General features: G+C 41.7%; 1 protein-coding gene across 2 annotated transcripts in view; it reads left to right on the top strand.

The window, feature by feature from the left end:
• The first annotated feature begins 6,839 nt into the window (after positions 1-6,839).
• POLR3B (RNA polymerase III subunit B) overlaps positions 6,840-19,665 on the top strand; it is a 104,530-nt gene continuing 91,704 nt past the window's right edge. The window contains exons 1-6 of one of the 2 annotated variants that reach the window (XM_045465699.1): positions 6,840-7,133; positions 9,875-9,907; positions 12,703-12,759; positions 12,950-13,014; positions 15,756-15,831; positions 18,671-18,771. In XM_045465699.1, the coding sequence (XP_045321655.1) occupies positions 7,062-7,133; positions 9,875-9,907; positions 12,703-12,759; positions 12,950-13,014; positions 15,756-15,831; positions 18,671-18,771 (404 nt within the window). In that variant the 5' untranslated portion in view covers positions 6,840-7,061. The remainder of the gene's footprint in view (positions 7,134-9,874; positions 9,908-12,702; positions 12,760-12,949; positions 13,015-15,755; positions 15,832-18,670; positions 18,772-19,665) is intronic. The other variant, XM_045465701.1, reaches the window with a different exon arrangement.

Consider the following 19,665-nt stretch of genomic DNA (forward strand, 5'->3'; position numbering starts at 1 on the left):
CTTAACTGACTGAGCCACCCAGGTGCCCTCTTTGTTTTCTAAACCACCTTTTGGTAGCTCAGGGCTGGAATATTGCACAGTCTTTATTGTGGTTCTTCTACAATGATTGTTCTGGTGATTGTCAGAGCCTTACAGAGATCAGGTCATGTTCACTCAGTCAGTCAGGAAATACATACTGAGCATGTACTGTATGACCAGAAGTATCCTAAGTGTTGTGTGATACACAGATGACTAGATAGACACCGTCCTCAAGAAGCTTATAATCTAGGAAGAAGGACAGACTCGTGAACAAAGTATCATAAAGACGAAAACAAGTACATACAGTGCTAGAGTAAATACCATCCCATTCTATTCCATGGAGATCATTCTTGAGCTACAACAGGATGGGTCAGGAATGGCCAGGAGGCTAAGAAAGGGGAAGGCACAATAAGTCAAGTGCATGGTGAATATAGTGGGGTGGAGAAATGGCAAGCCAATGACTAGCATATGGTAGAAGAGTGGAGGTGAGGAGAGGCGAAACAAGAGAGGTAAAAAGGTTCTGGGATGTTATGCTAAAATTTTTGGGGTTTGTCCTGAAATAGATAAAGAATCAGAATCTTTTGAAATAAGAGAGGGTTGTGTTTTAGAAATTATGTATTTGGAAATTATGTTTTGGAAAGATTACCCTGGCAAAGAACACTTGCTGTTGGTGCGGGAATATTCCTCTGTGTGAAGTGTGAATACATATATGCACTCGCACGTGAACACATGGTATAAGCAATGGAAATGGACCCAGGCCTGCTGAAGCAGAAAGGGAGCTTACTGCATAGGTATTAAGGACCTCATAGAATCGTCCTAATCTGGGGCGTCAGGCTTGGAAAATGGGTAGGAACCAAGGCAATGCAAGCTGCAGGACTCTAGCCAAGCTGGATGCAGTCCTATGGCTTCAGAGATTTATTTCTCTACTGTCCTTGCTTCTTTGCCTAATTTGCTCAAGATTCAAAGTCCCAGGTATGAACAAGCTGTTAGAAGAATCTAGGCCAAGTTCCCAGGCTCTGATTTGCAGGAGATGGAAGGAGTGAGTAGCTGACCCTTGGACTCCCATGGTCCCATCAAGGTCACCCAACTAGAGATTGCTTCCAAATGGAAAAGAGTTGTTGAGGAGCAGAAAGAGAAAAAAAAATCCATAAAATATACATTTGTGAGGGCTTTAAAATTTGGATGTGAGAAATGTGTGTGACCACCCACCCAATCCCACATTGCCTCTGAGAATAATGCTAAAAGATGATTCAAGGAAGGGCAGCAGCATGTGAAGTCGACCATTATTGGTGTGTGTGTAGATGAACTGCCAAACGAATAGCTCCCAGGTCTCAGTGGCCTCATATACCCACATTTCTCAAATTATAGTTCAAAGCAGGGGTAGGGTGGTGGGCTGGGGGAGGTGCTACTCCATTCAGTAGTAGAAGAAGCCCAACTTCCAACGGTCCTGTGACTGCTGTCCCCTAGCTCTTCAAAGTCTCCATTCCCTCAGAAGATAGGGAAAGAAAAGGATTGTTCACTTTCACTCATGGTTCATTGGCCACAACTCAATCATGCGGACTGGACTCATCTAACTGCAAGGGAGGCAAGATTATGGGTCAAGGAAGAAGAAGCTGATATGTTGGTAAGCGTTAGCAATCTCTACCTCTGGTCCCTCCAGCTTTCTTAAATAAGCCCCATGAATCTTCTTTTCATGAAAATAGGTTTAAAACCATGTGCCTGTTCTGATCTTTTAATAGTAGTTCTCCAGAGCGCCATGTTGAGAGGATTTTGAAGCCAGATCCATGGTGAGCAGTAAAGAGTTCTGTGCCTGGTTGGCAAAGTATGCCATGGGTGTGGAGCGCACCACCTTTGTGCAACATATTTTTATTTCTAACTCAAACCCTTCTCGAGACTAAAGTTCAACCTGTTCCACCTCTGGGGATGTTAAGTTCCAAAATTTTCTACTCATCGCTTAGTAAAAGTAGCATGGAACTGAGAATCACAAGACCGGAGTTTGAATTCATTTCATCTACTTAATAGCTCTATGAACTCAAGCCAGTTTTTTAAATCTCCTTGAGCCTCTGTTTCCTACCCTACCTCACAAGAGATGTTGTGAGAATCAAATGAGATAATGTATTCAAAATCATCTGCAAACTCTGAAGCATAATGTAGTCAGAATACATTAAAATAACTGTAATTTATTAGTCCTAACTCTCTTTCAAGCTTCAGGAGGTTTTAGTATTGTGAGATGTGATGGTCAGGTACTTAAGTACACAAGAGCAGAAATTGTCATACCTCATCAGAACCATGGTTCATTAAGCCCAAGATTGTCATTGGCAGAGAAACTCAAGGGTATGTAGAAGGCTGCAGTCATTGTCCTTAGTGTCAACTGCAAAGGAAAGTGACAAACCCAACATGTTCTTATTTTACTTGGTAATCACTAATGACTTTATCCTCCATGATTTAATCTAACCTTTTAGAAAGTACGTTTGTTATTACTGACTTGTGTCTTCTTGTTCTCTATTTTTGGGGTGAAGCTTTATCTTGTTCATTTCTAAGTTTATGCGTCTTTCAGATTTCAAGGGAAGGAACCGAGGGATTTATTGCAAAGCTTTAAAAAGAAGAAAGAAAACACAGGAATCTGTCTCACCAGCTGCACTTGCAGGCTTGATGGAGGATCTGAATATAATTCTTTATTTTTTATTATTTACAGAGTGTGGGTGGGGAGAGAGAGAGAGAGAGAAAGAGGGAGAATCCGATGACCCTGAGATCATGACCTGAGCTGAAATCAGGAGTTGGACACTCAAATGACTGAACCACCCAGGTGCCCTTAATTCTTTTTTCTTTCAAGTAAAATAATAATAGCCACTGAGCACTTACCATATGGCAAGGAATACCCTAAGCGCTTCATACACATGATCTCCTATAACTGCATAACACCCTGTAGGGAAGCCTTTATCTTTATTTCTATAGATGCAAATGAAGCTCAGATTAGCTACAGAAGTTGCCCAAGGTTACAGAGCTGGTGGGTGTCTTTAAACCCACCAAAGAGTCTAACCCTGGAATGTGTGCGCTAAAACCTTTTGCTATATTGGTTTCTCTAGGTCATCCGATCAAAAGTATTTCTCACTGTTGTGATGCTACCAAATGCTTCCTTGGTGTTTTACTTCGCTACTTCTTTCTGCGGCCGCCCTCCCTTTTGGTACCTCTTAATGACGTCCCAGGAGAGAAGTGATTGGGTTTAATTGCCATTAGTCAGTACAGACACTCCTCTTCCCTACTCTCCTGCACTGGGTAGGGGCCACGTCAGCTCCCCTACATGGCTGTCTTTGGCAGGTCCCTGACCCAATCAGTTCTTACAGCATGGTTGGGTCCCATGACACAATGCAAGGCTGTTTCAGAGAAGGGCTTTGTGGGCATGTCAGGCAGCAAAAGGCTTCAGACCATCCACCCTTGCTCAAAACGTAAGCTGTTTTTTCTGATTACAGTAGAGGTTTCGGCCCGTGTTCACCCTCACCTTGCTGTTTATGAAATGATAGGCTTCACAGAAGCCCTCTTTGCCCTTGCCTTTTCAGACTGAAGAGCCCATATTCTTTCTCCAACATTGTTCTAGCCTTTTCTAGTTCTATTGTGAATTTACTCAAGTTTGGAAACCAGGATCACACATGTTTTCTCCCAGTCTGGATGCATCAAGGTTTTGAAGGCAGGATAATCCTTTTTTGTTTACAGTGTCTTCATGTTGAAGCCTCTCAGAATAAGGTCTTATTTCTTTAACATGGTATAAGGGCCGTCGGGCTCTGGGCTGATGGCTCAGAGCCTGGAGCCTGCTTCCGATTCTGTGTCTCCCTCTCTCTCTGCCCCTCCCCCGTTCATGCTCTGTCTCTGTCTCAAAAACAAATAAACGTTAAAAAAAAATTTTTTTTAAAAAACATGGCATAAGGGCTAACAATGGCCCAGTCCCAATGGATCTTTCTAGTGTCACCTACAGACACTTCCTTATAGACAAGCCCTATGGAGATCACACTCAATTGCCAGAATGTGGTCCTATGTAAAGTCCTCAAGCCATTGGTCATGCTGTTTTTCTCTGCTTGAAATATCTTCTGCCACTCCATCCATCCAGGGTGCTATTATAATAGAGCAATTGAAAGCATGTCAGATAATTATGGATTTAAATTCTAGCTCTGCTTGGCGAATTTCTTAATCCCTGTGAACCTTAGTCTCTTCGCCTGTCAAGTGGAGATAATCATACTTACCTCCCTGCGGTTGACCATTAAATCAGAGAATGCACACGAAGTGGTTATTCCAATGCCTAGCAAAGAGTAAATGCTCAGTCAGTAAATGGAAGCCCAGCTTGGACACCTCTGCTTCCCCCTCTCTTTTGCTGTCCTTTAACCAATGCCCCTTTTTCCTTACCCACTTCTCCACCGCATCAGTCACCTTCTCACCTGGCTACCACAACACTATATACTTAATTGATGGTACAATATTCCAAGATGTCAGCCATTTTTCTTTCTGCGATTTCCCTTCCCCAAATGCCCAGCCTTCTATTCAAACCACGAATCTTTTTGTACTAATATCTCAGGAAAAGAATGTGACAGCAGAAAACAGAAGAGTCAGGAGACTGTTCCTGGCTTTTTGGTTTTTAAAATTCAGTTCCCTAGGGAATCAGAAGTCACGGGTGGACCTGGGGGCAAGTGCTGATACCTGGTAGGGGTGAGAGAGGGGAGGCAGGGGTAGTAAGGGAAGGATTGCAAGGATTGTAGCAGCTGTGGTCTAAGCGCCCCAACACCACTCAGCGTCAGCTAACTGTTGCCAGTGCGGACTCTGGGTTCACTGCTACCTGATTCATCTCTTTTCAAGAGAAACAAACAAACAAATCAAGGTTTTTTTTTTAATGTGAAATACAATATCAAGTTTATTATCACTCACTACATTATTTTCTTTCAAATAATTTATTCAACAAAAACTTATTCAGGGGCAAACAGTGAGTTAGAACCTGGGAGTGCAAAGACAGACAAGATGGTTTCTGTTCCAGGAGCTCCTGGTGTAAAGAATTAGATGCATAAACATAGGATATGGTATCAAGTGATATGTCTTATGTTAAAGAGTGATTTCCAAAGTGTGATCACTGGGCCAGCAGCAGCAGCAGCAGCATCACCTGGGAACTTACTGTAAATGCAAATTTGCAGGCCCTGGCCCACACCCACCTAATATGCAAGCTGAGGTTGTTTTAACAAGCTCTCCAGGTGATTCAGATGCATGCTAAAATTGGAAAATCACTTTGAGAATGAAAAGCCAAGAGGACTTTGGAGCAGTAAGCTAACACATCTGAGCCAACCTTGAGATCTCTGCCATCTAAAAATCACTTCACAGTCCCTTCCAGCCTAGATTCTAAATAGGTTGCTCTCTGGTAATTCACAAGGATGATACAAAAGTATATGTGTCCTTTTAAGCGAACGCATAAGATCTTCAAGAATGGGGTTTTTAATTAACCTTTAAAATTTTTCTTTCCCTTCTCCTACTTTCAGATTTCAGCACAATACTTTGGAGATACAGGCACTGAAATTTACCTGAAGCAGCTAATTTGGAAATTAACCTCGTGAAAGAGTTATACAGTCACGATGAGAAAATGGCATTTGTGTTTTTACAAATTTTCATAATTTACTGTGGCAAAATATACAGAAAAGTTAACCATTTTTTAAAAAGTTTTATTTATTTATTTTTGAGAGAGAAGGTGAGAGTGAGCAAACTAGTGGGGTAGGAGCAGAGAGAGAATCCCAAACAGGCTGCCAGCTGCCAGCACAGAGCCCGATGTGGGGCTTGAATTCAGGAACCACAAGATCATGACTTGAGCCAAAATCAAGACAGATGCTTAACCTATTGTGCCACCCAGGTGCATTAGAACCATTTTTAAGGGTGCAGTTCAGTGTCCTTAAGTACATTCATGATGTTGTACAACCATCACCACTGCTCCATTCCATAATTTTTGCATCTTCCCAAACTGAAACTGTGCACCAATTATACAATTGTTGATATCTTTTGCCTTGTTCTCTTCCAATGGGAGTTTTTTCTATTGATCTCAGTTCATTCTAAAGTACGGCTATCAATCCTTTGTCTTCTTCCAACTCATGTTTTTAAAGGGCTCTATTCATGGTGAATTTTAAAAATATGTTCAGAAAATTCTGCATTTTCATGGAATAATAAAACTGTGGTTACAATTATATTATCAAATCTATGAATATTTTCCTTTAGGATTTCTGTGTTGCTGTCCTTGAAGGCTTTCACAACCTCAATCTTATGAATACACTTAATCCATTGAGGATTTACTTAAATTTTTTTTCTAAATGGCTAATCAGCTATTCCGACATCATTTATTGGATAATTTGTCTTTGCCTACTGATTTAAAATGTCATATTTTCATACTAAATTTTTCTGCGTCCTGATCTTTTCTCTAGTCCTTCGAGTATATAACACAGCCTTAATTACCGTCCTGTTATGCTCTACTCTCCAGGGAGTTAAATCCTCCTCACTTTATGTCATTTTGATGGTTGTATAATATCCCATCACACGCACATAATTTTTTTAACCAACCTCTTAATACTAAGCATTTGTTAAATTTCCTATTTTCCAATACCATACAACCTGTAGTTTTGGATTGGATTAAACAAAAATCTCTGCAGCCGTGGCTCAAGTTGTGCAAATTACCCGTTTACCCTTTTCTCTGAACTGTTTAAACAATTAGAACGAATACGCTTTACTGGTCTGAATTATGGGATAATTGGCACCGAATCCGTCCCCTGGTCAACATTATCCGACAGAGACTTCCAAGTGACACCAGGGGGCGCAGTTTCCCAGCTCCGCCTCAGCCACATCCGGGTTCCACCACAGGTTCGGGCCGGGAGCAGGCGGAACGTTTCTATCACGCCACCAATTAACCTGCGCGGCGGGGACTATTTAGGCCTTTGCGCACCGCTCTTACCGGGCGCTGTGGATTGCTTGGGGCAGCCGAAAGCGGGCGTGGCGGCTCTGCTCGCTGCTCCCTTCGTCGTGAGCAGCACAGCATGGACGTGCTTGCGGAAGAGTTTGGGAACCTGACGCCGGAGCAACTGGCTGCGCCCATCTCCACTGTAGAGGTGAGGGCTGGGCACGCGGAGAGCGGAAGGGGCCGGGAGCGTCCGCAGGAGGCGTTGCCCGAAGAGCTCGCGTGGCGGGGGGGAGGAGGGCGGCGGCGGCGGCTTCTGCGCATGCTCAGCGCGACGGAGCGGGTCTCTTCCGGAGCGGGCCGCCGAGTGCACGTGGAGGGGCAGAGCTCGGAGGAGCGAGACAAGACAGCCCCCCGCACTCGCGGCCTTCGGCTGGGTTGGGGGGGGGGGGCTCTTCAGGGTTCGTGGGTGTCAGGGAAGGATTGGCCCTCGCTCCCACCTAGTGGGACGTAGTGCACGCTCCCGGGTTAGAGGAGACACCGAGGTCCAGGGAGCTTAGGCCACCTTCGTGGGGTCCCACATGCCGGTGGTGGTGAAACCAAATCGTCTGAATCCCAGGCTAGTAATCCTTTTAACTTGGAATTCAAGTTTGGGCTTTAGGAGTATTTTAAACGCCCTGGAAATTTACTCACAACACTTTCAAAAAAGAAATTGTGTATTTTGGGGAATAGCCCCGTACCTTTCGTGAGTTAATCAGAAGTTAGGGATAACTGCCCTCCAGTGAGCTGTCTAGAGAAGTTCAGCTGTGGACGTAGTCTTATTTTCTGGAAAACCACATGTAAACCCTCTGGGCCCCAGAGGCTTTACTGTCATGGAATGGAAATGGAGAAATCGTGAAGGGAAAGCTTTCAGGTAGAGCAACGGGACACTTGAATATCGGTAGGTGACATAGTAGGTCAGACAGCCTGATGTTTTCGAGGAACTACGGTAGTATTAGAGTGAAGAAAAGTGGAGGAAGAGAGATGAAAAATAGGTCGGCGAGGGTCCTGATTATGAAAGGTTTTGATTTTTCATAGACCTCCGAAGGAGCTATGGGATTAAGCCGGAGAGTGACATGATCGGTGAATCTATTGGATTGTAATCTTTTCTTTATATTTATTTGACAGATTAATGAGGTTAATTATGATTAGTCTATCAGATTCAATACACGAGTGCCTACAACACACTGATGATCATCAGGCAATACTGGATTTTTAACTCTTTAAGAGTTAATAGTAAGAGCCAGCATTTACTGACCACTTGTTATGTGGCAGGCTCTGTTTAAGCCTGATATGCATTGTGTTATTGATTTTCTGAAATAAGCACTATTTTCACCCCATTTTGCCAATGAAAGACTTTGGAGGCCCAGAGAGGTTACATGATTAATCCAGTGTCAGAAAGCTGTTAAGTAGCTGATCTGGATTTTGGACTCTGCCAGTCTGATTTTAGTCTTCATCCTTAAGATGAAAAGACTGCGTTTTCAAAGACCTGAAGGAATAAGCTTAGAGGATTTGTAAATCTTGCCTGACTTCGCACAGCTGTGAAGGGACCAGAACCACAGCTCCAGGCTTCTGATTCAGGAATAAAACGTCCTCTTCCTGACCCCCTGTGTCCAATCCACCATCACATCTTTCAGCTCCTGCCTAGTAAACCCATTCAAGTCTGAAGCTTCATTTCTGCTATTGTCCAATCTGGAACCACTGTCCTGTCCTACTTCCTAGGCTGCCAACTTGTCTCACTCCAACCTGTTCTCTGCTCTGTAGCCAGAGCAATTAGTTTAAATGATCATATTGCTTCCTTGGTTAAAATTCTTCAATCTCTCCTGTGCTCTTAGGGCAAAATCTAATGTCTTGACCATGTTTATAAGGCTGCCCTCAGTCGGGTCACTATTTACTTCTCCAGCCTCTTTTCCCACCACTTTCTCCATCCTGCCCTGAGATCTTTCTACTCTACTTTGGATTTTTTCTGATTCCTCATTATAGATTTACATACAACAAAATGTACAGATACCAAGTGTTCAGTTACATTTATTTTGACAGTTATGTATACCCAAATAACTACCACTCAGTACAAGATCTAGAACATTTCCATCACCCTAGAAAGTTCCTTTGTGAACCCTTTTGAGTTTATAACCCAAGCACCTTTACTTATTTATTTATTTAAGACAGAGAAAAGGAGAAGGGGGAGGGGAGAGAATGAATGAATCCCAAGCAGGCTCCATGCTCAACGCAGGGCTTGATCCCAAGACCCTGGGATCGTGACCTGGGCTGAAATCAAGAGTAGGATGCCCAACTAACTGAATCACCCAGGCACCCCTCCTCCAAGTGTACTTTTTGATTTCTGTCATCATAGATTAGTTTTGCCTGACTCCCTTCTTTTTGTTAGTAGACTAACTTTTTTAGAGTAGTTTTAGGGCCGCAGCAAAATTGAGAGGAAGATACAGATCTATATACTCCACAAATCCCCTGCCCCCACATCTCCTCTTTCTTGAAGAATGTTTTTTACTTTCTCCAGGTTGTTTGCTTCCCTCCCTGAGCACTCCCTGCCACCCCTTTTTGCTGGACCTGTCTTTTGCTCAGGAGGTGTCCTGAGAATAAAATAAAGTATGAAGAATGCTTGGATCATCAAGAGATTAAAGTATATTCTGTTTAAGAAATCTGTGGTGTATGTGTGTGTGTGTGTGTGTGTGTGTGTGTATACATACATATACATATGTATGTATATGTATATTTGTATGTGCATACACATATATGATTTCCATAAAAGTGGTTAAAATTTTAAAATTGTTCTTTTCATTTTGATTTATTTTCTTTTTCTGTGATAAAGTAAGTCATTTTGGGTATATTAAAATAACTTGTAAAAATATTGTGACTACAGCCACAGAGTTCTGATATTCTTGTTTTGCTTCACAGGAAAAATGGAGGCTGCTTCCAGCATTTTTAAAGGTAATTGTGTAATATTTAATACTAGTGGTTATTTTTCAGATGTAAAAGGGCAAATTCATCTTTTTTCAAAGATTAAATGTTTATCATCAACTAATAATTTTTGACTTTGCACAACTATGTGATTTGCTATATTTTGGAAATACAAGGAATTAGACCATGACTTAACCTATGTCTAAGGTGCTAGTTGGATGAGTGGTAATCTAATTTTAGAGAAAGGCTGTACTATATGCAGTAGCACAGTGGTGTTGGCAAAAGTGGTGATGCTCCAGGTGGTCACAGAAGGTCTCCCAAAGGAGGTGAGACATAAACCACATCTCAGGAGGACAGGATTTAAGCAAGCAAAAAAGGTATAATACTGAGCATGCCTCGATAAAAGTGCTCAAGTGGAGCCTCCACGGCATCTGTAGGGACCAATGACCAGTCTGTTTGGCTGGAACGGATGAGTGGATAGTCACAGAGACTGCTGAATATAAGGTTAGTCTAGGATCTAATTCAATTTTCAAGAGCTTATGCTAAGAAGTAAGGGGTACCACAATGATAGATCATTTGACACCCACTAGGATGGCAGTGATCAAAAAGAAAGGTAACAAGTGTTGATGAGGATGTGGGGAACTTGGAAGTTTCCTGGTGGGAATGTAAAATGTTGCAACTGCTTTGGACAACAGCCTGGCAGGTCCTCAAATGGCTAAACAGAGTTACCATGTGATCCAGCAATTTTCTTTATTTACTCAAGAGAAATGAAAACACATCTTCACACAAAAACTTGTACACAAATGTTCATAGTGGCCAAAAAATGGACACAATCCAAATGACCATCAACTGATGGATGGATAAGTAATATGGTTTATCCATACGGTGGACTATTATTTGGCCGTAAGAAATCAAGTGCTGGTTTACTACAGCGTGGATGGGTGTTGAAAGCATGTTAAATGAAAGAATGGAGACTTGAAAAATGAGTAGAGTCTTATTTGACTTAGTTCTGTGTTACAGGCAGAAGGGAGAGTGCTGGGAGGGGACGCGGGGGAAGCTGTCAGGGTCGGAATTCTGACCAGGTTTGAAAGCCATGTTAAGGACTTTGGCTTTTCTTCTAACAGCAATAGGAAGCTATCTGAGAGGTTTTAAGAAGAGTGACCAAGAATGAAATAAAGTTTTAATAAGGTCAAGGGAAACCTTTTTTTAGTTATAACTCTTTTTTTTTTTTTTTTTTTTTTTTTCAACGTTTATTTATTTTTGGGACAGAGAGAGACAGAGCATGAACGGGGGAGGGGCAGAGAGAGAGGGAGACACAGAATTGGAAACAGGCTCCAGGCTCTGAGCCATCAGCCCAGAGCCTGACGCGGGGCTCGAACTCACGGACTGAGAGATCGTGACCTGGCTGAAGTCGGACACATAACCGACTGTGCCACCCAGGCGCCCCTATTTTTTTTAAAGAAACTATAAGCAGAGGAGAAAGGGTGATATTTATCATTCAAAAAAAGGGGACACAATTGGTGGCACAAGGTCCAAGAAGAGATAGAGGGTTCCATACAGACATGAGACTGGTTATTTCATTCATTCATTCATTCATTCATCCATTTATTCAAAGTTGGGATTCTCCTGTACTCACACCACCTTGACATTTATTTGTCCAAGAATAAAGGTATGATGATTTTAGTATATAACTGGAGACAGGAACACAAAGCTTATGAGGCTGCCAGTGCTGTTGGTCAACAGAATCAAGGCTCTGTTCTTGGGCTGGGATGGCAACTGTGAAGAGGGACAAACATACTTAGTTTTGTACAAGTACCGGATTGGGTGTGTTTGACTTAATAGCATTGCTTTACGAAGATAAAAATTACCTTTTGAGTTTTAGTTGATGAGTCTGTAAGTTGGCCTTAATTTTTTTATAGTGGTGGTGTAATATCCAGAATGAGGGAGGCAGTGGCCCCATGGTGTCCTGGTCGTACTGTTGAGAACATTGTCCATGAGTTCAGGGTGCCCGTGTTAGGAGGAACACTGACCAACTGGAGCATGCCCGGGAGCAGGCCATCTGCTGCCGAAGGGTCTGGAAAGCATGCATGTGAGACATAGTTGAATAGTTCCTGTTTGGCCTGGACATGACATCATGAAGGAGAGATAAAGTAAATAAACAGACTGTCGAGAGCAGGCCTTTCTTTCCAGAAGGACAGTTAAGTCCAAGGGCTGGAAACTGGAGGAAGGCAGACCTCAGATCAACATAAGGTTGAATTTCTTCCCCCAATGACTAGGACTGCTTCTGAATGGGATGGTTTCTTTGTAAACCAGTAAGATCCCAAAAAGGAAGTGTAATTAAAGCAAAGGCTCTATGATTATGTGTTAGGAATGTTCTAGCAGTGCTGAACTCAATTGTGCTTGAAGATTAATGTTAAAAAAAAGAGAATACATACGGTCCTTTTAAATTCTAACATTTGGAGTCTTTGTTATTGTTTCAGTGTTTTCAGTAGCAGGAGATGTAGTATCTCTGCAAATTCAAAGTATGCAAAGAAAATCTTGCCTTATTTGTTAGCTTATGGAGAGTCGTTAGGTATATTCAGATATTCCTATCTTGAATTCCAAGTGTTAGGCTGATTCTCAAGGAGGAAAATTTGAGGGGTATTAGTAGGATGGGGGAGAGATGGAATGAGGACACATACATGTTAAGTTCTAAGTGAAATTCATGGATTTTTTTTTTTTCTGTCTTTGGTTTTGAGAAAAATCTGAAGAACATCTGTGGTTAGAGTCGGTAACATAGGGTGTTAATTTGTCACTAACCTACTTTATATTTTTTGTCTGTTTAGGTGAAAGGCCTCGTGAAACAGCATATAGATTCATTCAACTATTTCATTAATGTGGAGGTAAGCAGCAGGGCCTAGAAGTAGAGAGAGGGGCGCCTGGTTGGCTCAGTTGGTAGAACATGCGACTTCTGATCTCAGGGTCATGAGTTGGAGCCCCATGTTGGATGTGGAGCCTACTTAAAAAAAAAAAAGTAGAGAGGAGAATTGATTTAAGCTAGAGACATTCCTAATGGTGTTCTTTTCCCTACAGATAAAGAAGATAATGAAAGCCAATGAAAAGGTTACAAGTGATGCTGACCCCATGTGGTACTTGAAGTAAGGAATCAACTACTCTTGATTTGCTACTTTGATTACGTCTAACATTTTTTAAAGTGAATGTGGTTGTTACCAAAACTCTATGAAAATAACTCTCCTTATCTGTTTAATAAGGAGGTAATTATCAAGTGCTCAGTTTTGAATCAGTAAACTAATTATAACAAGTAGAGTTATGGTTGAGAAGTACTGAAATTATTAAGGTTTAAACATTTTTTAGAACAATATTGAATGGCAAGAAAAATTACCGAAGTAATACAGAGTTCCATATTATCCTGCGCACAACCTATGCTGATATTAACATCATACAGAATCATACCATAATTAGCAAACCCAGGAAATTAGCACTGATAATAATACTGTCAACTAATCTGCATGTCTTATTTCCAGTTTTCCCGCTCAAGTCTTTTTTTCAGGCCCAGGATTCCGTCCAGGGCTCTACGTGATGATTAGTTTTCAGGTCTCTCCTTAGTCTCCCCAAGCCTGTGACTGTCCCTCACACTTCCTTGGTCTTTTATCACCTTGTCACTTTTGAAGAATTTTGATCCATTGTTTTGTAGGAAGCTCTTCAGTCTGAGTTTGTATGATGTTTGCTCATGATTCGATTGGGTTGTGCATTTTTGGCACAGAAGTAACGTTTCGTGCCATTCTCACTGCATCATATCAGGGTACAGGTGTCAGTATATCTTACTATTGGTGGTTTTAACTTTTCACTTGATTAAGATGGTATATGCAGGTTCATCCACTATAAAGTCACTATTTTTCTTTTTGTAATAAGTGCCTTAGGGGGAGATCCTTTGATTGATACTATGCAAATACTTACTAACTATAGCCTGCAAGGACAGGTCTTACAAGTTACTGCTGTGTATTTGCCTGTTGGTGAGGCTTTCTTGCTATCGTTCCTTATCCAGTAATACTGGAATTCTGTTGTAAGGAAGAGCTTTTTCTTCCCTTTATTTATCTCTTTAACTTTATTTATATTAATATGAACTCTTGTATGTTTTAATCTATGGATCGTAATCCAGCAGTATCATTTTATTGCTTAACTTGTCCCAGCTTTGCCCAAGGGAGAGGCTTCAGGTTGATTTCCATGTCCTTTTGGCACACTGCTGCTCATTTTCAAGCACTCCTTTACTTTATGGCACCATGAGATGTGGTTGATCTGGTATTTTCCCTGTCTTAGCCTGGAATCCACTATTTTCCCAAGGAGCCCTAGTCTCTTTTTTTTGGACAATAGGGTTTAAAAACCAAGATCGGGATACTAAAGCCTTGGTAGGCAGAGTAAGGAAATAAATGTGTATATACTAACCTCTGCATCCACACATCAATATTTCTATGTCTCACTCATTTTTACATATATTTTTAAAATCCCACTGTACGAACACCTCCTGTTTCAGTCCACCTCTGCAGGACTCATTCTAACTAACCTCTTTCCTTATTTGTAACTTCTGTGTCTAAAATGAGAAACCTGGCTCTCGTTGACCACTCTATTTTTACTTATTTATTCAATCCTAGAATATACGTAGTTTCAGAATAGCTAACTCATACCTCTGTGAGAATAAAATTTAATTAGAGTACAATATCCGTGTATTGCTTTTTTGTCTTTATCTTTACAATATCCAAGCAACATGCTGTTTCCAAAGCTACTTAGATTTGTCATTTCCTTTCTCACCTTCTCAGGGCAGTTACTTATGCATTTGTAAGGCAGGAAGGTTTGTTTTCCATTTTGGGGTCCCCTTCTGCATCCTGGTAGGTTTTAATTACGCACTTAACTTTTGGAGTATGTGAAACATGGTTGTAAGAGTGAGAGCTATATAAAAAAGTATTTTCGGGGAATTGTCACTCCCTTCCCAATTCTTTCCGCACTGTTGCCAGACTCCCAGTAGGTAACCAATCTCCTTAGTTTCTGTTTTCTTCCTGTGTTTCTTTTGCCATAATGAGCATATACAGATGGTCCCTGACTTACAGTGCTTCAACGTAAGAATTTTTCAACTTAACAATGGTGTGAAAGCTATACGCATTCATAGAAGTTGTACTTTGAATTTTGATCTTTTCCCAGGTTAGCAACATGCAGTACAATCCCGTCTTGTGATGCTGGGTGGCTACAGCCACGGCTCCCAGTCGGCCCTGCAGTCACCAGGGTCAACAATGATACAGTTACGATCCTTCTGTTTTTCACTTTCTGTACATATTCAATGAATTCCATGAGATATTTAACATCGTATTTTAAAACAGGCTCTGTGTTCTATGATTTTGCCCAAATGTAAGCTAATGTAATTTGAGCACGTTTAAGATAGGCTAAGCTAAGCTATGATGGTTGGTAGGTTATGTATATGAAATGAATTTTCAACTTAACAATCTTTTCAACTTATGTTGGGTTTATTGGGCTGTAGCCTGATTGTAAGTCAAGGAAGAGCTGTATCTTTTTTCCTCTTATAACCTCTTCTTTCTTATATGAATAATAGCTCTTTTCATTAAATAATCATCTTTAGGGAGCTATCTTTCCGGTATTTTTTAAAAAGAGATTTATAGTAATTTCTTTAAAAATACTCTGATAGTATTTTCCTTCCTTTGTAGAACTGTACGTACTATCACTTCAAGATCTCCCAATTATAATTTTTAATTTGTTGTTCTTAGCAAGATAAGTATTTGTCAAAGTGTAATCTTTGCATTTGGGAGGAAAATAGCTTGTTTATATGTTCGTTGAAAAGCTGTAACTGGTAATGGAATAATTTGCTTTTCAGATATCTTAATATCTATGTCGGGCTCCCTGATGTTGAAGAAAGCTTCAATGTAACTAGACCGGTATCCCCCCATGAGGTAATTATCTACCTTACCATGATTGAATTTGTTTGCCTTAACTCAGAGTCTGTGCCCTTAATATATGTTCTTGAAGTGACTTTAAAATAGGGGGAAATATCTCTTATGAGACAAAGCTAACCAAAATAAATTAGCACTTGTATAATACTATATTAGGAAACAATTCTGCAGTGTTTAGTTTTTCATTTAATCCTAGTTAATCTGTGCTGTCATATAGGTATGTCTCCTGTTCATGTCCTATTCTGAGCTTTTGGGCAGCCTTCCCCCTGCCCGCACTTGTTCCCTGCCCCAGCCAGCCACTTGTGCCTGGTACCATGTGCTGTCCATCTGCACAGGTGACTGAGCACATGTTTTGAGGGTCAGCAAGCATTGTGTTAGGCAGAGGAGACCAAGGACAGGGGCTCACAGACCATTAGAAGAGATAGGTGGGTAGGAAGAAAATTTAATTACCAGGATTTTAGCAGAGCTACAGACAAAGGGTTGTGGAACAGGTCTGTTGGCTTTTAACACATTCTACATTCTTCTTGAAATTCTTCTACTTGGTGTCCATAATTGGGAATTGATTCAGGAAAGAAAATGATTTTTGTAGATTTATCTAGTTTGTGTTGATGTAGAACTAAAATGTAAAGCAATTAGGGAAAGTAGCAGAGTAATCTTCATTAAACAAGTAAGTTAGAAAGTTAGGGTTGTTGTCTGAGCATTGTTAAACAGGAAGTACGATCAAATAACCAGATATTTCACACAGGTAAATTTTGTTACTTAATCACCGAGTTTTGAGTGTCAGTTGAACATTTGTCTTGTGCCTCAGCATTGAGAGATATACAAAAGAAATGAGACCCTCTCCTTCCTCAAGGAGCGCATACACTTGTGGAGAGCGTAAACTAACAAAATACTTGAAACAGACACCAGGGCTTGCACACTTGACTGCCTGGAAGGGTAAGATAGGTACAGTAAGTGAAGTTGTGTTGAGGTTTGGAATGTTGGAAAATGTGTGCACCAGTATGGCTTTCCCCGCTTCCCCATTCCTTCTCCATTTGCTGGAGTTTTCTAAGTATTTTAGAACTAGGCAGCCAATTAGCAAATTCCACGTCCTTTTCTGAACTACATCACTGAGCGTGAGAAGAGAGAAGGCAAAGTAGTTTGAAGTAGTTCGAGAAGCCTGAGGCTGCAGTTGTCATAATTTTTCTTCCTGATGTTGGAGCAAACATACAGGCATTATTGCAGTAAGAGAGAAAGGGCATGAAGATTCTCGGAGGGATTTTGATCCTTGGAGAGATGGGGAGAGTCAGAGCAGGTGGGTGGGCAGCCAGGGCACCCACAGCAGGAGTGGGGGGGGGGGCGCTGCTGCAGAGCCCCCAGCACAGCCCAGTCCTGTGATAACAGAGAGGCTGAGGGTGACAGAGGGAGCTCACGGGAGTAGTTTGGGGCCTGTGGAGAGGGTCTCTGTGTTTACCGCATCTGTTGAATTTCATTTCCATTTGAAGGAGAGGAGTTTGTTAAAACACACACAAGTTTACCTATCATGGGTGTTACATTAGATTTTTAATAAAAATGAGATTCTGTCTGTAAGGTAGCCTGTTCCAGGAACTATTCTAAAAAAATGATTCTCATTCCCTTTGTACGTAGGAGGAGACCAAGGTGCAGAACTGAAGTGGTACAGCCAGTGTTTGGGCATAGACGGCAGGGTGCACACTCTGAGCCTCTAGGCCACACCGCCTTTGGAGTGGCCTGAAGGAGACAGCTCAGTCTAATTAAATATAAAATACTCATCAGTAATAAGGGTATCTAATATTTTTGGATCTCAGGCATTGGGAAAGAAAGGCAGAAAAAGTTTAAACCTAACTGTCTTTGGTTCACTTGAAGCCAGAGGGAGGATTCAGTACCATAAATTGTATGGTTGATATTCAGAGAGATTCTCTTTTTGAGAGTACAAGCCACCTGATCACCATCAGTAAAACAGGGAAGTCGTTGAAGATTTGGTGGAGTGTGCCATGTCTGACTATGTGGTCACGGCTCAGAGAAGGGCTGAAGATTTGGTGGGGTGTGCCATGTCAGGGCATTTAGTGAGTCATCACCTTGTCAAACTAAGGCACACACCAGTAATCTCCAGAGTTCCCCCAAATGATTCAGAAATTGTAATATGATGTGATGAACGATTTGTGCTATAAGATACCACTTGTTAAGGAATTTTGTGAACAGGGGTGCCTGGGTGGCTCAGTTGGTTGGGTGTCCGACTTTGGCTCAGGTCATGATCTCACCGTCCGTGGGTGTGAGCCCTGCATTGGGCTCTGTGCTGACAGCTCAGAGCCTGGAGCATGCTTCAGATTCTGTGTCTCCCTCTCTCTCTGCCCCTCCCCCGCTCAAGCTCTGTCTCTCTCTCTCTCAAAAATAAATAAATACTAAAAAAAATTTAAAAACAAAAGAATTTTGTGATACAGTTAGTTTCTGTATGTGTATACTTTAGGTATCATACTGGTTGTTAACCGCATTGGTAACTACATTGATTAATTTCCATGGACCCAGTTGTCAAGGAACAGTCTAACTGCTTCAAAGATGGGGAGCAGACTGATGATGGCATCAGATAGAAGAAAGTCAGTACCAGATTTATTGTTCCATTTTTGGGCTGTTAGGGCAGAGATGCTGTGGGGATGTCTAGATCAGTGGCCAACATCGTTCCTCATGGAGAAGGTAGGCTCCTCACTCCCAGTGCCCTTAAGGCAACACATGGAACAGACCCAGTTCAGCATAGGCCATACTGCTACCAGAGACGGAGTTCTTGGAAGCTTCAGGACTCTGATTTCCAGGAAGAAGGAGCACTGACTGTCTGATTCTCTTTCAGTGCCGTCTGCGGGACATGACGTACTCTGCCCCCATCACAGTGGATATTGAATATACCCGAGGCAGCCAAAGAATCATCCGTAATGCCTTACCCATTGGCAGGTGAGAAATGACATCTGAGTTAGAGCCACACTGCCTGCATTCTAGCCCTATGGGGTGACCTTGAGCAAGTACTACAGTTCCCTTTGCCCCATTTCCTCATGTGAAAAATGTGGGAAATGGTGTCTGCTCCATGAGAGTCTTTTCTGGGGATCCAGTGAGTCAGCCCAAGCAGAGCACTCGAGCGGTGTCCAGTGCAATGCTGTGGTTGTTGTTGTTTTTAATTGTGAGGTCTTTTCTGTAAAGCTAAGGAAAATGCTTTCATTTCCTTCTGAAATCCAGGCTGTTAGGGAACCATTAGATAAGATAGCATTTCAGTGAACCAGGCTGTTAGGGAACCATTAGATAAGATAGCATTTCCCTATAACTAGGGAAATATACTGACTCATCTGTAGAAATGGTCAAAACCCACAATATTGGGAATTTGATAATGGTGTCGGACTTTAAACTTCGTGCAAACCCTTCCTGGCCAAGTGTTTTTTTCACCCTTCAGAAGTGCTAAAGGCATGATAAATATCCACAGGTTCAGTGAATATGCACCATTTGTTGGTCACTTGTGATACACTCTGCTGGGTAGTCCAGTAAATAGAAGATACTTAGATACAACTCCTATTGGCTGTCTTCATTCCCAGCTGCCCAGGAAGGCAGGCTTGAATAGCTGTGGTACCATTTGGTATGTGCTGTGGTAGGTCCAGAGTAATGGAAACACACAGGTTTAACAAATCCTTCCCCCATAGTGCCCTAAAGGAAGGGGCTCTTTGTGTTGCTTCTGTCCTCACTTCTTCAGTTAGGGAAATAAGTTGGGATATTAGAATATTAATCTTTGTTTTAGCAGGACTGTTTATCAGTGTTAAGACCTTTCCTCTTTCTCATATACAGACCATAGTGTGTCCAGTT

This window comes from Leopardus geoffroyi, chromosome B4 (assembly GCF_018350155.1).
Source record: "Leopardus geoffroyi isolate Oge1 chromosome B4, O.geoffroyi_Oge1_pat1.0, whole genome shotgun sequence".
In the NCBI taxonomy this organism is placed as follows: domain Eukaryota; kingdom Metazoa; phylum Chordata; class Mammalia; order Carnivora; family Felidae; genus Leopardus; species Leopardus geoffroyi.